Source organism: Entelurus aequoreus, linkage group LG04 (genome assembly GCF_033978785.1).
Source record: "Entelurus aequoreus isolate RoL-2023_Sb linkage group LG04, RoL_Eaeq_v1.1, whole genome shotgun sequence".
NCBI classification, from domain to species: Eukaryota; Metazoa; Chordata; class Actinopteri; order Syngnathiformes; family Syngnathidae; genus Entelurus; species Entelurus aequoreus.
In genome coordinates this window covers 70,336,048-70,353,166 of record NC_084734.1, presented here as the reverse complement: position 1 = coordinate 70,353,166, position 17,119 = coordinate 70,336,048, and the positions used below count along the sequence as shown (strand labels likewise).

The 17,119-nt window shown below is 41.3% G+C and overlaps 1 protein-coding gene and 1 long non-coding RNA gene across 7 annotated transcripts in view; one reads left to right on the top strand and one right to left on the bottom strand.

The window, feature by feature from the left end:
- The window catches only part of LOC133648978 (actin filament-associated protein 1-like 1), a 70,367-nt gene that overhangs the window by 28,703 nt on the left and 24,545 nt on the right, over window positions 1-17,119 (top strand). For 2 of the 6 annotated variants that reach the window (XM_062045604.1, XM_062045607.1), the window contains exon 3: window positions 11,938-12,021. The exons of 2 other annotated variants lie outside the window; for them this stretch is intronic. Coding sequence is in view for 1 of the 4 variants with exons in the window: in XM_062045603.1 (XP_061901587.1) it covers window positions 6,970-7,000 (31 nt within the window). In the remaining 3 variants the exon portion in view is untranslated. Of the gene's footprint in view, window positions 1-6,819; window positions 7,001-11,937; window positions 12,022-17,119 lie in introns of those variants that run through there. 2 more of the 6 variants (XM_062045605.1, XM_062045603.1) reach the window with 2 other exon arrangements.
- On the bottom strand, window positions 899-17,001 carry LOC133648980 (uncharacterized). The gene is made up of 3 exons (XR_009825962.1): window positions 16,914-17,001; window positions 1,203-1,234; window positions 899-1,116 (listed from the first exon to the last, which is right to left on the bottom strand). It is a non-coding gene; the product is annotated as an uncharacterized LOC133648980 (long non-coding RNA).

Below are 17,119 nucleotides of genomic sequence, written 5' to 3'. Positions count from 1 at the left end.
TAGCATCGTGCTTAACTGCATATATAAACAGAAGAAATAAGGCCCTGACTGGAAGGATAGACAGAAGAGCAACAATACTATTATTACTGTTAAACCCTCGACCTGTAACCACACGGTTAATGCTGTGATGCCTGGCGAAGCCTAGCAATGCTGTTGCTAACGACGCCATTGAAGCTAACTTAGCTACGGGACCTCGACAGAGCTATGCTAAAGAAATTAGCTCTCCACCTACACCAGCCCTCATCTGCTCATCAACACCCGTGCTCACCTGCGTTCCAGCAATCGACGGCGCGACGAAGGACTTCACCCGATCATCGATGCGGTCGGCAGCTAGCGTCGGATAGCGCGTCTGCTATCCAACTCAAAGTCCTCCTGGTTGTGTTGTTGTAGCCAGCCGCTAATACACCGATCCCACCTACAGCTTTCTTCTTTGCAGTCTCCAATGTTCATTTAACAATCTGCAAAAGATTCACCAACACAGATGTGCAGAATACTGTGGAATTTTGCGATGAAAACAGAGCTGTTTGCAATGTTAAGATTTCATCATTGATATATAAACTATCAGACTGCGTGGTCGGTAGTAGTGGGTTTCAGTAGGCCTTTAAGCGTTGTCTTTTTGCCGTACAAGATAACCTGTTTTCCAACGGATACATTTACTGCGGAGTCACATTACCCGTCACTCCTCAAATCCTAATCCGAAATACAGTACACAATACATTTACAGTATGCAATTCACAACAATTGTATTATTGTGTTTGTAGCACTGTGTAAAAGTAATGTACTGTAAACACACCCTCAGTGTTCATTGTGTTGTTGCCAATGTTTTACTGCGTCAGTTGTAAGAGAAAGCTCACACCTCATTGTCACTCAATACATTTGAGTGAAGCAAAGAGCCTGTAGTCATTTCTGACTCATACTTTTCTCCCTTTTTAAAGTGCACAATTGTAACACAACCCACGGTCATGTGTAAAGTGGCTTAGACCAAATAAGGGACACAAACTAATACAAGACTAATACTGTACAAGTTTTAAGGCTGGAGAATGTACTGTATCAGCTGTCCATGAATGCCCAGACATGTCAGCTTGGGAGATGGGAGCCATCAGTCTTAGCAAATGCCTGGAATCTCAGCAGAAAAGAGAAAGTGGTTAATAGGGCACAAACTGTTGAGATAAGGCATTGTTGGCACAGGTCACAATACTCACATCTGTCCTTCTGGTCGCCGCACCATTGTTAACTTGTGGCCCACATACACCACGGGGGAATAGAGAAAATAGATACTCTTATTCTTAGAAAATGTACCTGTCTCAGCTGAGATGATGTTTCAATTCTCAAATGATAGGAAGATCAGAGTGAAAACCTAACTTGTAAAACATCTGCTATGAGTCAAATGATGTGTGATCGCATTAAGCTCAGAGACCCCTGCACCATAGCCTTGGACCTGAAGTGTTCTTTCATGTCCGATCAGGTTCAGAAATGTTTGTTTATACAACATGTCCAAAGACAATAAGGAAGGAGGGACTTCCAAGAAAAAGCCCCGCAGTTTTTATTAGACACAGCCCTCCCAAGGAGCTTGCCTCTGGACTGGCAGACCACTGTTTGGTATTGTGGGCTGAACTCTTGGATTCCCTAGTTTGACTCAAAAACATGACAATGTTTGAGCTTGGTAGTGCTTTGAGGTTAAGTGATGTGTTTCATAGAATAGTTTGCTTTCCCGTCCTTCCTCTAGCTTGCATCGTCCTGTGAATCCACAGCTGTAACTTGGAGGTCAGAGGTCACATTTAGTCACAGTGTAGAGTGGTTTTGAAAGACCATAACCATGCTTAGCAGGGTGTGTCTGGAATTTGTCACAGTCAGAACTGTTTAGGGAGAATTTGGAAACAGGTGAAAACTTGCTTCATGTCGGGTTGATTTTCCATTAAGTTTCATCTAAAACTAATCATATGCATGTTATTATGGCTGCTTCATCTTAAGAAATCCCCCCTACTAAGTTATTTTCTTACATTCTGTTTTGTGTGTGATTAGCTACAGTAGTGCCTGAGTTGGCTGCTTCCCTCTCCCAGTCTGCCAAAACAAGTCCAAAGGTCAGTCATTCTACAGGTCCTCTGAGGCTGAATTCTTAAAACTTACCCTTGACAAACAATGGGGAAAAAGACCAAAAGTATTAGACTAATTTTAGTGTGAGTGATTGACACCTTGCCATTATACCTATGTGATATATTTTTCTGTCTTCTTTTACTCTTCTGGGATGAATTTGGAGTGTGTTTTTGTTCAGCCATAGATTCAAAACATTTGTAAGGACAGAGGTCACTGATGTTGGATGAGAGGGGCTTTTGTTATATGGTGCTTTTGTACCTTTAAGTTACTCAAAGCACTTTGACACTGTTACTTTACGTCATTCACCTTCTGATGACGCAGCATCAGGGGATAAGTCGGGGTTCAGCATCTTGCTCAAGGAAAATTTGACATGATCATGAGGATTGTATTAGCGACCTTTTAGGTTAGGATACAGATCAGAATGTCATACAGGAACCCTCCATTCATCCATTTTCTACCGCTTGTCCCTTTTGGGGTCGCGGGGGGTGCTGGAGCCTATCTCAGCTGCATTCGGGCGGAAGACGGGGTACACCCTGGACCTCCACCTCATCACAGGGCCAACACAGACAGACAACATTCACATTCACACACTAGGGCCAATTTAGTGTTGCAAATCAACCTATCCCCGTCATACAAGAACATTTACTAAAATATTTTGCTTGAATGAAGTTAATTTATTTGCTCAAACCCTGCTAGTAGTTTTAAAGGCCTACTGAAACCCACTACTACCGACCACGCAGTCTGATAGTTTATATATAAATGATGAAATCTCAACATTGCAACACATGCCAATACGGCCGGGTTAGATTAGTAAAGTGCAATTTTAAATTTCCCGCGAAATATCCTGCTGAAAACGTCTCGATATGATGACGTTTGCGCGTGACGTCACGGATTGTAGCGGACATTTTGGGACACCATTGCGGCCAGCTATTAAGTCATCTGTTTTCATCGCAAAATTCCACAGTATTCTGGACATCTGTGTTGGTGAATCTTTTGCAATTTGTTTAATGAACAATGGAGATAGCAAAGAAGAAAGCTGTAGGTGGCAAGCGGTGTATTAGCGGCCGGCTGCAGCAACACAAACACGTAGCGGCTACGTATTTCCTTGAATAGCCGCCGGGGCGCTGTCAAGACTCGGTCTATGGCGTGGTTGGTTCTCCAGTGGTGCAAATGAATTGGACCATACGTGGCGTGCAGGTGAGGACATGTTTAATATTTCAACTCAAAAGGGGATTAACAAAAAGCGTGCACAAAGGCGGAAGTACAAAACGTGGCTATGAAAATAAAACACTATAGCACAAAGGCAAAAAACTATGAACAATAACAAAACTTACTTGACATGAGAAGAGGGGCATAAAAAAGAGCAGCATGGATCATGAGGGTGAACAGAGTGGCAGGAGTGTGAGTGTGTGAGGACGCCAGGACGAACAACAGAAACAGACAGATTTAAATAGTGACGTGATCAGTGAAAACAGGTGCGTGACAAGACAGGTGAAAACTAATGGGTGACCATGGAAACCAAACCAAACAAGGAAGTGCAACCAGCAACTAAAAAGAGTCCAAAAAACAAACACATGGCCAAAACAAAAACATGCACAGACATGACGCATGACCAAAACAAAAACATGAACAGACATGACGCATGACCAAAACAAAAACATGAACAGACATGACAGGCGCTAATTAATTTAAAACCTCTTCTCACTCCTGCGCTTACCAAAAGCATGTGGGATAGGCAAGCATGCGCTAATTATTTTAAAACCTCTTCTCACTCCGGCGCTTACCTTGTCATGAAAAGCACATTTAAAAAAAAAAACGTAATTATGATCTTATCTTTACTTTTAAATGAGTCCATGCGCAGCTGCTTCTGATCAAAAGCATTGTTTATCTTTCTTCAGTTTTAAAAGTCTCTCTGTCTCGAAGGACATATTCCTTTAATTATTACCTCCTGCTTTGATTGAAAGTCCAGTTTAGAAAACTGTCTTATTTTAGATATGTAATCCTCCATGTTAAAAGTGCAAGCAAACGATCGCCTCCTTGTTGCTGCTTGTTGTCTTCTTCTGCAGCACCGGTCTTCTGCAGTACCGGTAGTCGCAAGAAGGATCACTAGCGCCCTCTACCACCAGGAGGCGGGAGTCATTTACTGACTCATATTTGACACATGCAGCTACGGTATATTAATAAAACATACGGTAGCTGCTTACTGTTATTTTTAGTATATTCAATAGCTTGGATCTTAAATCCTACTGAATAGCTCCGTATCTTCTTCCCTTTATGCTATTTTAAATTATTGAAATTAGCCTCCATTTTGGAAAATGATGCCTTTAAAGGTGAAGTGTCACTCGTGACGTGATGAGTTTGACCCGGCGGTGAAACGAGGCATACCGGTTTTTCAAAATAAAGCGCTTTGAAAGACGCAACTCCAACAACAAAAAGTCAGCTCTCCACCACTACAAACTAACATTATTAATAATAAGAATTTCAATTACCGGTATATAATAACACAATATTGATATTTTTCTTCCCTTTATGCGATTTCAAATTACTGAAATCAGCTTCCTTCATTTTGAAAATGATGACAGGGGAAGTGTTTCTCGTGACGTGACAAGTTTGACCCGGCGGAAATTCTAGGCATATGCTAATTATTTTGCGAAACGAGTTTGACCCGGCGGAAGTGCCAAGCATGCGCTAATTATTTTGCGAAACGAGTTTGACCCGGCTGTAATTCTAGGCACGCAAATACTATATTTCCGGCGGCAATTCAAGGAAAAACGGTACCAAAGAAGCCATCAGGTGCCAAGTTTGGAAAAAGAACAACAGAAGAAGATGAGAAACGGTGGGGTTTGACCAGGGCATACATCTAGCCAGGACCACCTGTGTTGGAGTGGATCACATTATAATATGCAGGTGTAAATTTACGTGGCTGGTGGGTGCATGGTGGAACCTTAAAATACTTGAGCTTGCATAACATTATACAAGACATCAACAACCTTTACTAAACCTCAGTTCAGTGAGCAAATGTTTTACTCTGCATATTACTCTGCATTTATTCCAGAAGAAAAACCAGCCTCGGTCAGAGGTGTTGAGAGCAGAACGTTATAAAAGAATAAAACCAATGTATGGGGGAAGCTATAGTGTCTCACAAAAAATAGACAACAACCCACACCTTTCAGCAACAGTTTTTATGAAAGTGTATCTTATCAAGGCACAGTACTATAGTATAGAAATGAAACATATGTATTTACAGCCTGTATATAAGTATGGATTTACTATCCACTGATAATGACTCTTAGACAGCCAATATTTCCTAAATAGCTGGAAACACAGTAAGTCCCATGATAATTGTGTCTTGCCTACAGTCAAGCATAGTGTTGGTAATATTATAGTCCTGCGATGAGGTGGCGACTTGTCCAGGGTGTACCCCGCCTTCCGCCCGATTGTAGCTGAGATAGGCTCCAGCGCCCCCCGCGACCCCAACGGGAATAAGCGGTAGAAATTGGATGGATGGATATTATGGTCTGGGGCTCCATAATTGCTGCCGGCGTTCTGTCGTTGTTCACAACCCATCGATATCTGCAACCCACCACTACTGAGCATCCTTGAACAAAATACCCATCGAAAGCAGCTCCCTCGTGTGGAGTCCTTGTGTAGCCGATGTTGCTTCACAATTTTTATGGAAAAACCCACTATTAAAAAAATTTGAATTTTAGGTCAACAATCCCATTTTAGCAGATGGTATACGCAATTTTAGTTGTTTTTGTGACGATCTGTCTCTACATTTTTGTTTGTTTCCTTGTTTTGTATTTTTATTTACTTCCCATCAGTGCTCTTATTTTGTTTCCATTTCCTGTTTGTCCCGCTGAGCACTGTGGTTCTTCCCTCACCTGCTGATGATTGGCAGCCGGTGTGGATGCTCCATTTATGCCTGTCTCGAGCACTCCTCAGTGCTCGAAGATTGATCTATGTTTGGACCTGTTATGCACGACCGCTTCACTTTCTGTTTTGAGTAAATGAAAACTCATCTTACCTGCTCTCCGTTCTGCTGGTTCTTGCATCTAGGGGTCACTAAAACTGCAGCCATGCGAATTCCTAACAGTTTTGCCAAAACATAGCTCAAGCAAAATGCCACTAGAGATGTGTTGTCCTGCAAAAGTGGACCATTAAGGTTATGTATTGTTGTCTGTGTGTGCTTGGGGGTTTATGAGTTTAGTGTTAGTGCTGGTGTTAGTGAAGGCATGTTTGATCATGTCGGAGTCCTTGAGTATGCCTGAGGGGGGAACAAGTTACCCACGTGTAACTTTTTGAAAAGTCTCAACTTGCCTATTCCTTCCAATCTACTCATTTTCCTCACCTCACCTTTTCAAATAAAAACACCCCCTATAACCTGGAAATGGCCACTTCATTACATCTTTATCAAACAATTCTCCAAAGTACATTGTGGGTTACTTTTTAAAATGCAGATTAATCATAGCCGCTTTAAGTTCATAACTGGCTCAAGAAAATATTGGTAAAGATTAAAGCTAACTATTTTTTTTTTTTTAAAAGAAAAAAAAGTTTGTCAGATGATTGGAAGAAGCCGTTTCCCAGGTGCTATACAACCCCCACTGGATTAGCGCAGACAGGGATCTAATAAGGACACACAACCCTACAATCCCCCTGCCTCCCCAAAAGAAAAGAGAGGTGGGGAGAGTGGGAGGGAGGCAGTGATAACAGATCAGAGGGGAGGAAGGGAGAGGTGGGATTGTGATTTCAGCAGCAGGCAGGCTGGAGCTCACCTCCAATTGCAAGCCAGATACCAAGCAGGCCTTGACTGTTGAACATATCTCACACTATCTGCTTGGTATACATGAATGAACCCCTCTGTGTGCTGGAACTATGGTTGGACTCTCTTCCACTGTTGTGCAGGGTAAGTGTTGCCCAGTGCTCACTTCTCTACATATTGTAGGCTGAATAAGGGACAGGAGTTTGTCAAGATATCCACCTACTAACAATGAGATGTATTAATTGTAAAGCTTTGCAAAATGGAAGCCTGATGTGAGACACAGATGGATGTCAGCTTCATGGTTCTTGTTGATACCATTCTGCTAGCTCGCCACTGTACGGTTTAAAAGGGTAAACCCTGTTCTGGATTTTGTTTCTACCGCAGGATATGTAGGCAGGTTGGTTAGTTATTATTATTGGGGTATCATACCAATGCGACAGTCAGTGTGTCCTATGCCAATGAAGACAATCTAATTAATGCAACTTCACTGATAGTGTAGTGGTTCACTTGGCTGTACATCCACCATGTGTTCAGTTCAGTTTCCACTGTTTGTGTGAATGTTTGCTCGTCTCGATAAAATCCCGTGATTGACTGTCAGCCAGTTGAAGGTGTGATTGGATAAAGCACCAGCTCCCTGCACACCTGAACTGGATAAGATGTACAGAACATGTAGGGATGGACTTTTAGGATAAATGTAAACTTTTTTTTAATCTGTTTTATAATATACCAAATAAAATGTCTTATCGTTGATTCAACACATAGTGATAATGAGTTGAGATATTCGTATTGATCGTAACAGACTGAACCAGTGTACCGAAACAGTGCGGGTTTTTATATGATGCTGTAAGACTTGCTTGAAAAATTGAAAACTAACTTTAAAAAAAGCTTTATTTTCACTTAAATTTGTGACATGCAAGTTGAAGAAAATTGTAATTATAAAATTATAACTTTCAATAATTCAATAATATGAAATACAATTCCCGAGCAAATTGTCATAATTATTGGAGCAAAACCCACAGCATGACAGAACACAGGAACTGTGCATAACAATAACTTTTGGTGTTATTTAATTATCAGAATCCCGGGGTTTATGAATGCACCTTGCTCACCATAACAGTGATTAGTGCATTAAGGACGAGTGGTGTTGCTTTTGCGGTGGTGGACCCGAGGATTGCTCTTGGCTTGTTGAGGTTGGCAATAATTTTTAAAAAGAGTGTCAGACTCTGTGTCGTGATGCTACATCACTTACAAGATGTTATTTGCACAATCTTAACTTTAAGCACTTGTTTCAGGTGGCTGAGTCTGCATCCATTTAGCTCTTAAAAGAGGCACCGGTATTTACTTATTAGGGTTCTGGTTACTGATGTTCACGTTAGGTTTTGTTACCCATCCCTAGTTCCAAGTATGCTCAACTAATACAATATGATACACAAAACATTGCTGGTGGCTCATTGGTGAAGCAGATTTGGTATCTTGCATCATGGTATTTTAGGATAAACACTAAGGATTTACATTTAACACTCAATTCAACACTAGTTTTTCTTGTTGCAGCACTTTATCTCTAGACACTACAATGTTACTCCACAATCTCCACTGGTTCATTTTCTTGCTGCTCTCAATCTCCTATCGGATAAAATTGGTCTCTGAAATAAATACAGGAGACACTCATTTATCTTCTTTCTCACCATTTGTTTTTGTTTGTTTTAGCTTTTCAGGACCTTTTGTTTTCTGTCATTGTAAACGCAGACGTGGCAATTATCTGTTGGTCATTAAATCCTCAGATGCATGTGTACCTCTAGAATAGGTGAGTGAATGTACAGTACTACTGAGACCAGCGCCTACCTGACCTGAGACCTGTTCAGTGGCCTTGTGGTTAGAGTGTCCGCCCTGAGATCGGTAGGTCCTGAGTTCAAACTCCAGCTGAGTCATACTAAAGACTACAAAAATGGGACTCATTACCTCCTTGCTTGGCACTCAGCATCAAGGGTTGGAATTGGGGGTATACATCACCAAATGTTTCCCGGGCGCGGCTACCGCTGCTGCTCACTGCTCTCCTGTGGAAATGGGTCAAATGCAGAGGATAATTTCACCACACCTAGTGTGTGTGTGACAATCATTGGCACATTAACTTTGACTTTTTTTATACAAAAGCTACTGAAAATAGGAGTAGTGTGTTTTGGGACCCTTTCCACCCTTCTTATCAAAGTATAGTAATATCAAATTACTTAAAGGGGAATTGCACTTTTTTGGGAATTTTGCCTATCGTTCACAATCATTATGAGAGACAGGAAGACAAATGTTTTTTTTGTTTTTTTACTGCAGTCTAATTTGTATTAATCGGCTTGTTCTAGGTGGCTAGCAATGCAGCTACTGGGTTTATAACATTTTTCTCTAGATCACTTTGAAAATGCGGGCAGCACGGTGGAAGAGGGGTTTGTGCGTCTGCCTCACAATACGAAGGCCCTGAGTAGTCGTGAGTTCAATCCCGGCCTCGGGATCTTTCTGTGTGGAGTTTGCATGTTCTCCCCGTGACTGCGTGGGTTCCCTCCGAGTACTCCGGCTTCCTCCCACCTCCAAAAACATGCACCTGGGGATAGGCTGATTGGCAACACTAAAATTGGCCCTAGTGTGTGAATGTGAGTGTGAATGTTGTCTGTCTATCTGTGTTGGCCCTGTGATGAGGTGGCGTCTTGTCCAGGGTGTACCCCGCCTTCCGCCCGATTGTAGCTGAGATAGGCTCCAGCGCCCCCCGCGACCCCGAAGGGAATAAGTGGTAGAAAATGGATGGATGGACTTTGAAAATGCATTCAAAAGACACCAACTTCATTTATGTTCCGTAACCTGCATAATGACCAAGCTGCAGCGACATTGTTATTGTAAGAGCGAACACAGAGGAACTCTTTTTTTTAGCGTAGTAACACATCGCCTTGCGACAGCATGCTACGACATTAGTCGTAAGTTAGCTTCGGAAAGAGGTAAATTAGCTACTGCGTCAACAGCTTAATGGCTTTTGGGTTTGTAATGCTCAACACAATGCAATAGAACACCAATCTGTACTGAACAAACATTTTACAGTATCTGTGACGTATAAACCCATATTTTATGTATTGTCTGTACACAGCTAGCTCCACAGTCTATGTACTGTAGTTGTAATAACAAACATGATATGCTGTATGTATCATGATCAATATTATAGTGATTTTCTCAATGGTCCAGCTGGCTGGGGACGTTTTTTTCCTGTCGATTTTGGGTAAGCAACCCATTTCCGTTGGCGTAGCTTGGCTCAAAGTTCCACATTTATATCATAAAGTCACACCCACCTCACTCTCTGCTTCCATCTGCTCCAACGTTTCAACCTCTCTTCGTGCTCGCTTCTATAACCAGTGGTTCATCCTCCGTGCATTCAGGTTAAAAAAGATAAGGTTGTGAATCCTCATTTGTCCAAAAATAGTCGTCTTCATTGTCTGATGCCAAGTCTGCCATGATTAGAACACACATGTGTTTGTTCCCGGATGTAGAAAAACACATTTGTTGCAGTAAGTCTGAAGTACGCTGTTATGGAAAAGGAAATAAATACGCTGAGAAAAGAAGTTCCGGCAATGCTTAAAATAACCAAAATACGGTAAATATTGCACATAGTACATATTTTTATTATCAATCAATCAATCAATCAATGTTTATTTATATAGCCCTAAATCACAAGTGTCTCAAAGGGCTGTACAAGCCACAACGACATCCTCGGTACAGAGCCCACATACGGGCAAGGAAAAACTCACCCCAGTGGGACGTCGGTGAATGACTATGAGAAACCTTGGAGAGGACCGCATATGTGGATAACCCCCCCCCCCCCCCCTCTAGGGGAGACCGAAAGCAATGGATGTCGAGTGGGTCTGACATAACATTGTGAAAGTCCAGTCCACAGTGGATCCAACACATCAGCGAGAGTCCCGTCCACAGCGGGGCCAACAGGAAACCATCCCGAGCGGAGACGGGTCAGCAGTGCAGAGATGTCCCCGATTAACGTATCTGTTACTACATTATATATATATATATATATATATATATATATATATATATATATATATATATATATATATATATATATATATACTTGCAGTGTGTATATAAAACGTTGATGGAGGGTTTGGAAGTTGTTTGAGGGTTTTGAAGGCTACAATGGTGACTCTCATTAGCCACTTTTTGCAAGTGTTTTTTGTCATCTTTAGAATCCTAAAAAAAAATAGTGCTTTCTTGTCTTGCATAATGATTGCGAACGATAGGCAACATTTTAAAAAAAGTGCAGTTCCCACTTTACCTTGAACACAATGTGCATGTGAATTGTGAACCAGGGGATTCAAAGAAGACACAGCAAGTGACTGCATTTAAATGCAAATTAGTTGATAGTGCCCTGCAGTTACCTAGGCACAATAACATTTAAAAGGCCTGAGTTAAAGTGCAAAAAAAAAAACAAAAGAGCAAAATTTTTTGACAATAGGTCTGTTTTGTGTTCTTCACATTCCATTCCTGTTGTCACACTGAAGTGACAGATCTCTTTCAACCAATGAAAAGATGGCATCTGAATCTAGAGCTTCCATTCACTTTTGTGAGGTTGCCAAAATGTTATGCGGTACGGAACGGTTGTTTTAGTACCCACTGGACATGTAATAAACATTTACTTTCGTCACCTTAACCAGACCGTAGGCTCGGTGGAATCAGTGAAGAAACAGTTCGGCCCCTTGAGTTATTTTGTAATGCTGTAGTTTTTGACTCTGGAGAGTTTTGGTTGACATCACATTCCTCTTTAATTAGTTGGAATGTGCTCAACAGTATTGTGAAACAGGGTGGCTGCTGAATGACTTAACTGTCACCTCGGACAAAAGTTATTTATGTGTGAGTGTGTGTCAGCGAGACGGACTCAGCAAATCTCATTAAGGAGGGAGGAAAAACAGTGTGTATTTAGCTAAAGTCAGATTATTTTTCATATCAAGCATTTGTTGGACATGTTGGCACAGGTGCGCTGTTTGCTGACATGATTCTAATTCCCAATCTGTCCCCACATCTCTCCCCCCTCATCCATGTAGTTTGTACAGCGTCTGGAACAAAACGTCTACGCTTGCATCTTCACCCACAGGCTGCACTTTGCAGAGGCTTGCACTATTAACAAGGTGAGGAATTTGTGTAGTGTTTACCAGCAATTGTCAGACAAGTGACAGGAAGTCAACATTTGAAGGACCAAAGCTATTAAAAAGCTCATGTTTTCATTTGCGGGGTTTTAGGTTTGAAACAGCCACAGTCAAGGGTGGTAAAAGTTAAGCTTTAATTAAAACATGTGAAACCTCCAAGTTTAATTTGGTTTCCTTCCTATTGGAAGGCAAACAACTGCAAACTTAAATGATCATCAGTTGTTTTAGGTATGCATGATGCTGTGATTTTAAAAGCATGACTTTGGATTTAAAGTTGGTCCTTTGTGCCTCATGTGTCAAATAAATAGAACTTAATTCTCATTTTGGGCAAACTCTGTTGCATATGTCAGCATTTATCAAATCAGAGTTTATTAAACTCTAGTCCAAGTATACAGAAATGTTGTTCACAGTTTTGTGTCAAGGCATCGCCATTATGTGCTTGCTAGATCTGATTTAGCGCTGACTATAATTTGTAATCCTCTGACTCACAGTTTTGTCTCCAAGGTTAGGGGAAGCACAGTTTCACTCCAGAGCCTGAATCTAAACAGCTGGAATCTTTGGCAAAGTGACAGCATTCACTTGGCCAAGCATTGACTCCTCGCACAGTGAGTCGGATCATAATGAGAAGGGTCAAAGTGGGAGATCCTAACCCTAATCAATTCCTCATGCCAACTTCATGGAGTGTGGTTTTAGTACAATTGAAGGAAATGCTTGTAAAGAAGAAGTACAACAAACTGCTACTGTAGCTGTACTATTTGATTGGAACATTGATGGGCCATTGTTTGACCCCGAGGAAGACCCACCTCAAGAAAAAAATGTCTGAGTGAGAGCAGTTTACTTAACCTGACTCTCGCCAGATCCTTGTAGTTTGCTGAGCTCCTCACAAGGATCTGGGCTCGAAGGCAATGCAAACTCCTTCAAGATAGCAAAAAATAATGAACCAAACAGGATCGCCGGGCAGGATTTCATAGATGTGACGTAGCGCCGAAGCGACTGTTTGATTCAAACAACAATGGCGGCACGCAGCGAGGAGTCGTATGCTGACATTGATTCTGCTATTGCAACTGTTTTGTCGAATTTATCGAATATGAATTCTTTAAAAGATGAACAGAGAACGGTTTTGAAGGCATTTATTAACTTTTCGCTCTGTCTTTATCCAATATGTCGGCTGTTCTGTTTTGGATTTCCCACGTAACGGGTTGATTTCGATTTGAGTGGTTGAAGTAGCTCGTTATTCAAGATAACGGACAAGTGGTTTATCCAATCACATCCAATGATTTTTTTTACAAGGCCTCGCCTTCTGAAATACATCTCCTATTGAAAAGTCCCAGATCCTTGTGTGGAGCTCAGCGAACTACAAGGATCTGGCGAGAGTCAGGTTACAGTTTACTCTCACAGCATTGACAAAAAACATGCATACATAACACATGGTTGTACTGTAATGTAATTAAAGGCCTACTGAAATGAGATTTTCTTATTCAAACGGGGATAGCAGGTCCATTCTATGTGTCATACTTGATCATTTTGCGATATTGCCATATTTTTGCTGAAAGGATTTAGTAGAGAACATAAAGTTCGCAACTTTTGGTCGCTGATAAAAAAGCCTTGCCTGTACCGGAAGTAGTGTGACGTCACAGGTTGTGGAGCTCCTCACATCTACACATTGTTTACAATCATGGCAACAAGCAGCGAGAGCGATTCGGACCGAGAAAGCGACAATTTCCCCATTCATTTGAGCGAGGATCAAAGATTTGTGGATGAGGAAAGTGAGAGTGAAGGACTAGAGGGCAGTGGAAGCGATTCAGATAGGGAAGATGCTGTGAGAGGCGGGTGGGACCTGATATTCAGCTGGGAATGACTAAAACAGTAAATAAACACAAGACATATATATACTCTATTAGCCACAACACAACCAGGCTTATATTTAACATGCCACAAATTAATCCCGCATAACAAACACCTCCCCCCTCCCGTCCATATAACCCGCCAATACAAATCAAACACCCGCACAACACACTCAATCCCACAGCCCAAAGTACCGTTCACCTAAAAACAATGACTAAAACAACAATGACTAAAACAATAAATAAACACAAGACATATACTGTATATACTCTATTAGCCACAACACAACCAGGCTTATATTTAATATACAATGTTCATACAGCACATATATTTCCCCAAAGTTACGTACGTGACATGCACATAGCGGCACGCACGTACGGGCAAGCGATCATATGTTTGGAAGCCGCAGCTGCGTACTCACGGTACCGCGTATCCAACTCAAAGTCCTCCTGGTTAGAGTCTCTGTTGTCCCATCTCCACAAGCATGCGTATCCAACTCAAAGTCCTCCTGGTAAGAGTCTCTGTTGTCCCAGTTCTCCACAGGCCAATGGTAAAGCTTGACTGTCATCGTTCGGGAATGTAAACAATGAAACACCGGCTACGACGTAGCCGCTACGTGTTTGTGTTGCTGCAGCCGGCCGCTAATACACCGCTTCCCACCTACAGCTTTCTTCTTTGCTATCTCCATTGTTCATTAAACAAATTGCAAAAGATTCACCAACACAGATGTCCAGAATACTGTGGAATTTTGCGATGAAAACAGACGACCTAATTGCTGGCCACAATGGTGTCCCAAAATGTCACGCGCAAACGTCATCATACCGAGACGTTTTCAGCAGGATATTTCGCGGGAAATTTAAAATTGCACTTTACTAATCTAACCCGGCCGTATTGGCATGTGTTGCAATGTTAAGATTTCATCATTGATATATAAACTATCAGACTGCGTGGTCGGTAGTAGTGGGCTTCAGTAGGCCTTTAATATACACATTGTACACATTCACAAAGCTGACCCTTTTCAATATCCACTGACTGAACTTCTCGATTGAAACACCTTAAATACACACCTTCTAAGACTGCATGTGTTTGTGTGTGACTGGTGCAACAAGTCTTGTGGCCATATGGCCGGCCGCCCAACAAATAGTTTTCTGGCTGAGCGACTGTCCGATGGCTGACCCCAACAAGATGCATGGTTCAGCAGGTCTAACTAATGTAGTTGGGTGCTGAAAATGGAGCAGGAAGAAAAGAGCTTGTTATGGGTTTGGGTGTGATGGAGATGTTGGAGCTCAACCAGTTGTCAACAAGTTGTGAGGTTTTATAGGAGTACAAAATTGCACGCTAGCGCACGACAGTGTTGAATGAAAAGCAATGAAAAGGACACATAATTGTGGTTTGGTTTTTGGAGCACTTGCTTGGTTCTGGAATCACATTGGATAACACTGGAATTCCAACACACGTTTGCCAGTTCAGCAGGTTGTCCAGCAGCTGTGGGGATTAAGGGGCATTTTTACCAGATGGTATCAACTTTAGCGTGCAGCTGCTTCTTCGTTGTTGTTTTTTTTACTCTTGTTAGATTTATCACCAGGTAGTTTTAAGTGTATAATATTATACATTATTTAAATCAGCACATCTTTGGTTACAGGCATGACACTGTTTGGTTTATTGTTTGTGACCTAAAACTACATAGAGTAACTATGCTTCATTAAACTTTGAAGACGATTAGCATATAACGGGCAAAAACCCATTCATTTTTAATTAAATTATGATCATTTTTTGGACTATAGGTCGCTCCGGAGTATAATTCGCAACGGCCGAAAATGCATAATAAAGAAGGAAAAAAACATATATAAGTCGCACTGGAGTATAAGTCGCATTTTTTGGGGAAATTTATTTGATAAAACCCAACACCAAGAATAGACATTTGAAAGGCAATTTAAGATAAATAAAGAATAGTGAACAACAGGCTGAATAAGTGTACGTTATATGACGCATAAATAACCAACTGAGAACGTGCCTGGTATGTTAAGGTAACATATTATGGTAAGAGTCATTCAAATAACTATAACATATAGAACATGCTATACGTTTACCAAACAATCTGTCACTCCTAATCGCAAAATCCGATGAAATCTTATACGTCTAGTCTCTTACGTGAATGAGCTAAATAATATTATTTGATATTTTACAATAATGTGTTAATAATTTCACACATAAGTCGCTCCTGAGTATAAGTCGCACCCCCGCCGGCCAAACTATGAAAAAAATTGCGACTTATAGTCCGAAAAATACGGTACTTTTTTTAGTTTAGCCTTGGGGGAGGTCTGCCCGTCAGATGAGTACATTTCTGTTTGCTGTTGTACATTTTGGCTATAGAACTTCACAGTGTAATGTTGGAAGATGTCTCATATTTTGGTTACCCCCATGTAGCAAGAGGTGCATTGTTTCTGAAACGGCTTTGGTGTCATATCGCAAAAGAATGGTGTACCAAATTATGTTTCTACGTGTGGTTCTAATTGACGCCTAATGTGATATTGCTGCAGGCAAAATGAAAACAATAAAGACTTATTATTGGGAGAGAATCTTGACCTGTATCATCACCAGACAATGCTCTGTGCAAACATCTGTATTCGTTTTATTATGCGTTATTCACTGGACCGAACATTTTTTTGTGTTGGGTTGTCGCTATGACAACCAACCACAATGACGAGTACAATGGAATGTAAGGGATCCTTAAAATAAGGGTTCATGAAAATCTGGCTCTATTTTCAGGGTGTGGGAGCATCTCAAATCAACATATGATGTGACCGCTTTGTTATCTGACTCTTCAAAGTTGTTCATTTCAAACAGGATCCAACTCTTGGCTCGTGTGCGTACGTGCCTTCAAATCTCCCACCTCTAGGATAAAGATCAGGTCTCTACAATGAAAAGCTTGGCTGCTGCCTCGTAAATGTGCTCTCTAATATGTTGTTTTTGTCACACTCTCATAGTTCTGTCAACGTAATGTCAAAGCTTTTGATTTTCCTTCTCACCATTTGATTAGAAGCTGCTTTTTTTCTGTCAGTGCGAGCCAGACGTGTTTCTGAGCTGCTGCATGAAGATGTTACTGGTTGGTTTTTGTTTTAGGGTTTTGGTGTCTTCAGTTCCTGTTTGTTCTGCTTTAATGAGGACCCATGTGTCCTGTCACTCAATGCTTGTATTGTTATTGTTGAGTCTGGGGTCTATCAAAGGAGGAGAG